The sequence below is a fragment of the Arvicanthis niloticus genome, chromosome 7 (genome assembly GCF_011762505.2).
Source record: "Arvicanthis niloticus isolate mArvNil1 chromosome 7, mArvNil1.pat.X, whole genome shotgun sequence".
Classification (NCBI taxonomy): Eukaryota; Metazoa; Chordata; class Mammalia; order Rodentia; family Muridae; genus Arvicanthis; species Arvicanthis niloticus.
The window spans coordinates 89,621,292-89,631,434 of record NC_047664.1 but is presented as its reverse complement, the minus strand read 5'-3'; the positions used below and the strand labels follow the sequence as shown (position 1 = coordinate 89,631,434).

The window sequence follows — 10,143 nt, the reverse complement described above, 5'->3', positions numbered from 1 at the left end:
TCGACGTCTAGAAATATATAGAAAGTTAAGTGCTCATATAGCCAAAGCTTTTATATCTAGGTTGGGTAGTGGGTTACACCTCTGATTGAACAATACCAAACTTATAAAGCCTATGATTAACATTTCTTAAAAAAATGTATAAATGCAAAATGAAAAGGGGGCATGGGATAGGGGTTTTCTAAGGGGGGGGGAATGGGGAAACGGGATGGTATCTGAAGTGTAAATGAAAGATCTAATAAAAAAAAAAGAAAAAAAAATTAAAAAGAAAAAAAAAAAAAAGAAGTTTGTAGTAAGGGTTGAAAATCTTAAAATATTCATGCCAGCTGAACCAATCCTTGGATTCTGGGACTATATTGAGGTCTGGATTCTGCATTTTGAAATCTTTTTCAGTGCATAGTACTATCTGTGGTCCTGTCATGTCTAGCCTTCAGTCTGTTGAAGTGCATCCTTTTCACAGATGATCTGAAGTTTTTGTCACAAATAGATGTTTAAATTCACCAAGCCATTTCCTGGATTTTTTTTTTTTTTTTGAGATGATCACACGGGCTGTATTCTTTATTTTGTAATGCAGTGTGTCAACTTTATTATTGTGATTTTTTTCTCATAGGATTATCAGACCATAATTTTCTTTTCTTTCAATGACCTTCAGTGGCTTTGGTACTGGGTTAATGTGTGCCTTAAATAGCCAAGCATGGTGGTGGCACAGACCTTTAATCACAGTACTTGGGAGGCAGAGCTATATTCTCTGTGGGTTCCAGAGAAGGATGGATGGAGATATATAGATATAGATATACATAGAGATAGAGATAGAGATAGAGATAGAGATAGAGATAGAGATAGAGAGATATAGATATAGAGAGATATAGATATAGATATAGATATAGATATAGATATAGATATAGATATAGATAGCCAGCCAGAGCTATATGTTAAGACTCTGTCTTAGCAAAATAAAATAAAGTAGAATGGGTTTGTAAGTGTTAACACACACATACACACACACAAACGAATTAGTAGAAAGACAGGAAGAAAGGAAGGAAGAAATAGATAGATAGGTAGATAGATAGATAGATAGATAGATAGATAGATAGATAGATAGATAGATAGATAGACAGAAAGTAGCTTACATCCCAAGGGGAATCAGAGATGGTTGATTCCAGACCTAATATGAGTCAAAATGGCCTAGGGACATGGATTTGTTTGACCCAAACACTATCACTAATGTGATAGTGACTTTAAAAAGTTTTCATTCTAACAGAACAAAGAAAGTCATAAATCAAGGTATTTTTTGAAATTTATGATGGAAACAGCAAGCAGGCATGTTACAGTAAAAGGTTGAAGTCTCTTTGGTGAGCCTCAGATGTTATCTGATGAGACACCGTAGCTTTTGAGGTGGTAGAGATGAGGATTCTGTTCGCCTGTTCCCCAGTGAGTTTTATCTGACAGTCCCAGTGATGTTAGGTCAGATGCAGGGGCACGTTAAAGCCTTCTGCGGCAACTAGAGAAAGCCCAGGGTAATTTTGCTGTGGACCTGTACCTTTCCAGCTCTCAGCAGTCATGGTTCTGATCAACAATCAGCCTTGTAGTAGCCTTAGCTCAGGTGATTTTTTTTTTTCTGGGAGCTTCCCTTTGTAAATGTTTTCACGCTATTTGGATTTTGTGGAAGTTTGTGCATGATTGGCACTCGTTTGTGGTAGAATCCAGCTGTGCAGACACCCAACAGCTGTCCTAGCACTGTTAAATAGAATGTTCTGCATATTCCTCTTAAGTTTGTTTAGTCTGAAGTGTAATTTAAATCTAAAAATTTCAATGATTCTTTTTTTGTCTGGAAGTGGGAAATTGAAGTCCATCTCTCAGGCCCATCAGATTTGCTGTGATATATTTATAATTTGCGTATCTTCCTGTTATATTATAACATGGCCTTTCCTCTAGGGATTCATAATAATCACAGGGTCATTTTAGAGTTGAGATTAACTTGGTCAAGAGGTCATGGCAATGAAGTACGAGAACAATAGGAAGATAGTCGCCTATGGTAATGACGGTGGAACTGTCAATCAGAAGGAGGAAGGGAGGGATCACAGGACTCCTACCTGTACTCTGGCAGTCTCTCCTCTCTTCTTCCTCTCAGCATTTCCGAGGTGCTCCACTACAGAGGAAGTGGAATGATAACTGCAGAGACGACTCTGGGGAGGACTCTGTTATGGGTGGGTTATCATCTAAAACGGTGGGTCTGTAGTGATGCAGCTGTCTGGGATCTGCCATTTCCAGTAAGTAAACTTTCTCCCATGCCCTGTAAGCCTAGACTCTTAGATTTGTCACTGGTGCCATCTCTGGGGTGAGATGTTTGTTCCCGTCTTCCCAGAAGAGTGAACACAACACTTCTGCTGTTTTGCATTTTTCTCATCGTACAGTTGCCTTCTCATCTTTTCATACCGCTTTTTACTTAAAGCCAACTGTCCCTGTTTGCTGTCCCTGCATTGCTGTCCCTGCACTCTGCTGGTTCCATTTGCATGAAATATCTGTTCTCATCCCTTCGTTCTCAGGCTACATGTGCTCATACAGGACGTGAATCTCACAAACACCATATAGTTGGCTCCTTTTGAAATCCAGGTAGCCAGTCTGTGTTTTTTTAATTGAATTTAATCTATTTACATACAACGTAATTATTCAAAAGTAAGAACACACTACTGCAGTTTTATTCACTGTTTTCTGGCAGGTTTGTGAGTACTTTGTTTCTTGTTTGCTTGTCTTCGTTTGCAGATTTATGGCTTTCTGAAATGCTATTTTTTGTCTGTTTTAGCTTTTGTGACGACATGAAAGCTTCTGGTTTTATGATCTCCTCTTTAAGGATATGCAATAGTAATTGAGTCTCTGTCTCTCTCTCTCTCTCTCTCTCTCTCTCTCTCTCTCTCTCTCTCTCTCTCTCTGGCAATTTGTTTCCAGATATTTGATCACACTGTGAACACCAAAATTGTTATTTACTGAGCAGAAAAAAACCTGTCTCTAGTTGTAGTGTAGCTCATCCCTCAGCATATACCTTTAATCCCTCTGGAATACAGATGTGCCTTTAATACACACCTTTAATTCCAAACAATGAAGGTAAAGTTGCTTTGTAGAAGGAAGCACCCATGTTTGAAAATGATGTCTAATAGAGTGGCAGAAAAAACGACAAATCAGAGAAAGATTTGACAGAATAGGATCTGCCCAACCCTCATGAGAAGAGAAAGGAAAGCTATTTAAAAGAGCAGTGCTGAAAATGACAGAGAGAGAGAGAGAGAGAGAGAGAGAGAGAGAGAGAGAGAGAGAGAGAGAGAAGAGGGGAGGAGAAAGGAGAGGGATGAAGGAAGAGAAGAGGAAGGAAGCAGTTTTACTGGGATAGTTTTATAGAGATAGGTTGAAGAGAGAACAAGCTAGACACAGTTGAAAACAGAATGAGCCAGAGAATGAGAAGGAGCCAAAAGGTTAGAACAGATGGCCAAAGTTAGAATGAGGGCAATTCAGGAGAGGCTGAGAGAGAGAAGTCAGTTTGAATCAGTCATCTTGGAGAGGAGTTTGAGCCAGAACAGCTGAGGTGAACCAACCAGCCAGAGTTCAGAAAGAACTAGGAAAGGCGAGCTTTTCCAACAGCAAGTCTCAGAGGCCAAAAGCATTCTGGGTCTAGATTAGATTGTACGGAGGCTAGAAGCTTCCAGGACTAGGCCTAGGTTAGCAGACTGAGGCAGTAAGCCTTGGAGACAGCAGTTACTTCAGAAGAATAAAAGTTACTTTTACAGTGGTGTAATCATTCCTGTTACTGTGCATTTGAGGAAGAAGCCACCACCCTAGACTCTTGAGAATCCTTGGACATGAATAGAACCGCAGGCTATATTCCCCACAGGCTCACAGGTTTGACCAGTTGATTTTCTAACTCTTAGCATCAGTGTGTGTGTGTGTGTGTGTGTGTGTGTGTGTGTGTGTGTGTGTGCATGCGCATGTGAAAATGGGTCATTAAGAATATAGGCCACTAGAGACTAGCTCTTGAGGGTTGTAGCTTGGTCACTCTTCTAGGTTTTTCGTTTTGATTTCTGGTCAACGTCATGCAACAAGTAGCTGTAACTGCTCCTGCCTCATAGAGTACACCTTTGGCCATGCCTTCTCCACCTGGATAAACTCTGAGACTTTGAACTGTGAGCCAAAACAAATCTTCCCTCTCATTGCTTCTGTCAGGTGTTCTGCACAGAGCTGTAACTCATAGGCCAAGCCAGGTGGGATGGCTGTTTGTTCTCTGCACTTCAGGAGGGTTGAAGCCTGGCCTCCACATCAGACAGAGTTGCTGATTAAGACAGAAGGACAGAAACTGCTGTTCGTAGAAGTCACATCTGTAGCTCACTTCCACGCCCTGGGGTGGCCTGTGAACCCAGGTTAAGTTAGTATTTCTATTTCTAGATTGGGTGTGGAAATACCCCATGCTCTGTAGCAATTCACACAGAGGATACTGGGGTATGACCTAGGGCTGGATGCTGGAGCTGACTCAGCAAGGTTGGGATTCTCTCTTTCAGTAATACAATGTTCAGTCTATGAGGGAATACACAATTAAAAGACTGTAACATTTCAAGTGGACTTAGTCAGAATCACTGAAGTTTAGTTGATACATAGTTAAACTGAACATGTTTAAAGTGACAAGGATTTGTGTAAAACTATCATCACAATTAAGATGGTGAAAATATATCCAGCACCTCGAAAAGCACCCAGGGTCTTTTGCAATCTCTCCCTCCAACCTCACCATTTCTTCCTTCCCCAAACAAACTATGATCTGCATCCTATGGTTGTACAATAATCTATATTCTCTATATTATTGTATGAATGGAGTAATACAATGTGTGCTCTATTACCTTACTCTTCATTAATGGGAGTTGTAGTCATGCTATTTGACATGTCAGTTACCCTTCTTTCAGAAGTAGTATTTCAATGGACACATATGAATATCGCAGTTGGCTCACCCATTGTACAATTTTGTTGCTGTCAATTTTAAGTCATTTCAGATGAAGCTTGAACATCTGTGTGCATTTCTTTGTATGAACAAACATCTCCTTTGGGGGTACATATCTAGGAACAGAATGTCTGTATATAATGTATGTGTGTTTTTAAGCAAGAACCAAATTGTCTCACAAATAGATGAACCATTTTACATTCCTTCAATGTGTGAATTCTAAGCCTTTTGACAATTGATATAGATATTTTAATTACAACCATTCTAATAAGTGTTTCATTTTACTTTTAATTAGTGATGTTTGATGTGTTTTTTGTGTTTTGTTTGTTTGGGGCTTTTGTTTATTTGGTTGGTTTTACCATTATTCTCTCTTAAACCTTTGTTTTTATTGCATTACTTACTTGCTCCTTGTTTGGTCTCGAGGGTTGGTCAATATCATCTAGCTATGAGTAAGCTCTTGTCACACATGCCCTGACAACCTATGCTCTGCAAAAGTATTGCCCCCAAGCTTGGCTTCATCTTTCTCATTCTGTCAGTGATGTCTTCTAGAGTTGAATAAAACTTTCAATTTATTTCTTTATGGATTATGCTTTAGATGCAATATTTAAGGATGTGTCTACTTCTCAAACTAAAGTGTTTTCTCTGTAAGTTTTGTAGTTTTGGGTTTCACATTATGATCCACTTTGGCTCATCGTGTGTGGTACAAAGCATGGCTCTCAGTTCTCCAGGCACTCAGAGTTCCAACTGTTTCAGAACTGTTTGTTAGAAAAGTTCTTCCCTTGTACTGGATGTTTGCCCTGTCATATTTCCCAAAAATCAGTTGTCCATATTTGAGTGAGTTCATTTCTGACCACTTAATTCTGTTACGCTGACCCGTTTATCTATATTTAGACAAATGTTCTATCTTTAGGTATATACAAATCCTTAAACTATAAAGTAATATTGGCCCTGATATTTTCTTCCTTTTGAGGGGCTATTTTAGTTATGGTACATCACTTCCGTTTCTGTCTGAATTGTGCAATCAGCTTGTCAATGTCTAAAATAAAATAAAATGAAATAAATTCTTGGATTTTGACAGGGATTTCACTAAATCAAACTTCAAAGGATTGATATTTCATCTTCCTGCCTCAGGACAATGTAGACCTCACTGCCTTTAAACATTTTCTTTAATCATTCTATTTGCAGCTTTTGTAACCAGCCTCTTCACACATTTTTATAATTCCTGCTTCTAAGTGTGACAGATATGCACCCAGGAGCCATTCATGCTTCACTGGTATGCCCAGTCCCTCTGCTGGACATGCCTCTTCCTGTACTGAGGGACACAGGCTCATCTTCTAGACTTGTCCTCAACAATGGTGGCAATGTCTTCCACCAAACCGATCTCACCTGCTCTCTGGTCCTCTCAGAAATTTATTGTCACTTCTGTAAGGTCACAGCCTGGTACCATTGCTTTTTGATTCTCTTTCTCACTCTCTGCCAAGGCAACTGGGAATTAGTGATAACAGAATGACTATTCCCAGGACAGGGCCTGCCAGCCAGAGAGTGCAATTCATACGGAATTTTCACGTACCCTATGAAAACATGGCAACTCCATGTCTCATTATGTTACATTTCTCACTAGTACATGAAAAGTAGGTGTATAAGGAACGAGAGGACCAGGCAGAGCCCAACAGTGCTTATCCTGAGAATGTTTCTCAGGTCACCGAGGCATCCAACTTCTACTGTGGTCGATCCATTATGGGTGGCTTTCATCTTCTACACTAACTGCTACTCATGACTTTCAAAAGAATCTGTTTAGGCAATGGTGCAGGGGGGTGGGGTGGGGTAGGAGTGTGACCCCTAGGATGCACCAGAGACCTGGGATAGAGGAGGCCCCAGGGAGTCCATGAGGGTGACTCTAGCTGAGACTCCTAGCAGTGGGGGATATGGAACCTGAAGTAGACACCTCCTATAGCCAGACAGGGCTTCCACTGGAGGGGTAAGGACACAAACCAATATACAAAACCTTCAGTCCAAAATTTGTCCTGCCTACAATAAGTGCAGGGACAAAGATGGAACAGAGCCAGAGGTTATGGCCGACCAATAGCTACTGGCCCAACTTAAGACCCATTCCATGAGCAAGGACCAATGATACTCTTTTTTTTTTTTTTTTTTTAACAGACAGGAGCATAGCAGAATTGTCCTCTGGGAGGCTCCACTCAATAGCTAATCAAAGCAGATGCAGAGACCCACAGCCAAAATTTAGACAGAGCTCAGGGTGTCTTGTGAAAAGAGTTGAGGAAAAGACTGAGAGACTTAGAGTGGATAGGAAATCCACAGGAAGACAACAGAGTCAACATGGACCTTTGGGGGCTCCCAAAGTCTGAACCACCAACCAAAGAGCATACATGGGCTGGGCCTAGGGCCCCTGAACATATGTAGCAGATGTTTAGGTTGGTCTTTATGCAGGCCCCCCCAACAATTGGAGTGGGAACTGCTCCTGACTCTGTTGCCTGCCTGTGGATCCTGTTCCCCTAACTGGTCTACTTTTTCTGGCCTCCACAGAAGAGGGTATACTCAGTCTTGCAGTGATTTGATGTACCAGGATGGGTTGGTACCCAGGGGGGGCCTCCCCTTCTCAGAGAAGTGGAAGGGGGTGTGGGGGAGGGGCCACATAAGGTAAGGACTGGCAGGGCTTCGATCCAGATAAAAAAAAAATAAATGGGAAAAAAACTCTTATTTTTTTTTATAAATAAGCAGACTAGGAGAAGAGAATCAGTTGAAAAAGTCTTTATTCCTAAGGTATACAAATCTCACATGGAAGTCTCCACCATGGGTTAAAGTATTGTCAGTTACAATAAAACCAAAAAGCTCACATCCAAGCGTCAACACATTTTTTGTCCTCTCTTCCTTCTGCAACAGAAAAAGGAAATAGTTTATATTATTATTTAGTTGTTCATTTATTTATTTTTGTTAATAGGATCAGAGGAAAGGTTTCTGGCGGCATTTTCTGAAGCCTTTGAAATCTCCCAAACTTTTGCTTTAGTGTTTTACAAATAAACCTTCTTTATTACATCATATTCACTTTAAAGGAAATTAATGATACTTCTTAGAATCATCACTATATTGATTGATATATTGAGAGATTGAATGTCATTATTTAGCCCGGGCTGAATTTTTTTCTTACCTGGAGATGTTTAAACACCCAAAGCATAACGAGTTTCGGAAATCAACTGGGGACCCTGGAAGTAAAAAACATATACAAGTGCTGAGATGAAGAGACAGAAGACTGTGCCAGTCAGACGTCAGCTCAGACAGTTCATCTCCACTGTGGGCATGCAGAGGTGTGCTCTTAAGTGAGGTGGCAAGTATTTCCTACAAATATTCTCCTAATATCTTGGTCATTTAATTAATATGCTGACTAGTGAATTCCTTTGATCCACTTCATAGAAATCAATTTACTGTAGCTCAGAAACAGTCTATGTTATTATCAGTTATTTATATATTTAATCATTCTATTAGGAAATAAATCAAAATTACTGGTTCTCTTAATATAGAATAAATTTCTAATTCTCCCTAATACTTAGAAAAAATTGCATTATTTTTTAAACCCCGTAAGATTTTCAAAATAAATTTAAATTTGTCATTATTTTAAGTTATGGATTTGTAGTATATGTATTTCTCTTCTTTACTGCAGGATATACCACACCAGGACTTTGGGGAATGAGATGTTCGTATGCACCTCTTCTGCAAAACAGACTTCCTGATCCTGGGCTTTGCAGCACCTCTCCAAAAGGCCAGAGAAATCGGTAGTGACAGCCATATACTGCTCCTCTGTGATTTCAGGCTTTTGCTTCACCAGGTTAATGAGAAGCCTGTGGTTTGGAACAAGAGAAAATACAGGAGAATCTGCCATGCAAAACGGCACTTTGCCAGAACATTTTTAGTAGAACATTCTCAGAACCCTAGCAGCCACCCTCAGCCACCTCTCCTTCCACCCGGTGCCAAGGTTAGTCCTCACAGTTTTCATCAGAAAGAACGAGACTGGAAGCATGCCAAGCAGCTGGCCTGCCCTGGTGCAGGTTACAGAGGAGACACTATGTCAGGATTCTGTGTGCTTTTATGCAGAGGAAACTGTGCTCTCTGTCTTGCTTACCTACATTATCCTTGTCTCTCTGCTCATCTGCAGTATGGGTCTCCATGCTCCCCAGCCCAGATATCCAGATGCTGACACGTGCCATTATCATGGCTCAGCCTGAGGAGCACTGGCTGCCTATAATACTCTCTTAGCGGTGATTATGTGTTGGAGTTAAAAGTTGGCAAGGCCATAAGAAAGCTTGGGGAAGGAAGTACCTTTCTTATTATCTCTTGAGACACACCTCTATCTGGGGTGAAGAGAACTGGGAGAATGGGTCTGCCAATGTAGGAAGCGCATGTACAAAGCCAGTGAGTATTAAATTTAAATTAAAATTCGTGGATATTTAAGAACATAAGTTCCCCTGGCGTCACCCCATTACCATTACAGAATGTTTCCTCGTGAATGGTGTGTTTATTTCCTTTTTTAAAAACAACATGGTTGACTCAGATATAATTATCCTGTTTATAGATACAATCACACATTTCCCATAATTAGAAGTGCCCAGACTCACTACAAAGATCTCTAATTTTTCAAAATATATCATCCATTTTCCTTCTACTCACAAATATATTGCAGTTGTTATTACAGAGACAATTTTCATAGCCAAAAAATTGTCTGCCTCAGTGGATATTTTCAAACTAACTTCCTCTTTAAGGCTGTATGAAAACTGAAACAGAACTAATTTTAAAGAGACTGTTACATGTTTCAAGGACAGCAATGTTCGAGGGAACCCAGAAGTTCTCAACATGTAAGGCAGGAGTCTCAACTCCTCCTCCATGTCGGTCTTCTCCATGATAAAAAATGACAATGTCTTACTCTTGTTTCATGGTCTGTAGAGCTCTGCCGTGAGCTTGGCACAGATCCTTGTGGAAGATGAATTTGTCTTCAGAGAATGGTGGAGGAACATAGGTTTCATCTCTCAGAAAGCTGGTGATGCATAGCCTCCTGTTGGAATATGAGGCGTTGCAGCAGTGGCTGATACCAGCATTCACAGGGTTTGTTTCGTGTCTTAAACACAAGTGTCCAATGAAAATGTCGGCCTGGTTAAAAGGAGAAA

General features: G+C 40.3%; 1 protein-coding gene across 1 annotated transcript in view; it reads right to left on the bottom strand.

Annotated features, from left to right (window-relative positions):
- Nucleotides 1-7,723: 7,723 nt before the first annotated feature.
- Nucleotides 7,724-10,143, bottom strand: part of Afp (alpha fetoprotein) — a 12,528-nt gene continuing 10,108 nt past the window's right edge. The window contains exons 8-11 of the mRNA XM_076937719.1: nucleotides 9,903-10,126; nucleotides 8,691-8,823; nucleotides 8,136-8,190; nucleotides 7,724-7,861 (exon numbers count right to left, since the gene is read on the bottom strand). Of these exons, the coding sequence (XP_076793834.1) occupies nucleotides 8,146-8,190; nucleotides 8,691-8,823; nucleotides 9,903-10,126 (402 nt within the window). The 3' untranslated portion in view covers nucleotides 7,724-7,861; nucleotides 8,136-8,145. The remainder of the gene's footprint in view (nucleotides 7,862-8,135; nucleotides 8,191-8,690; nucleotides 8,824-9,902; nucleotides 10,127-10,143) is intronic.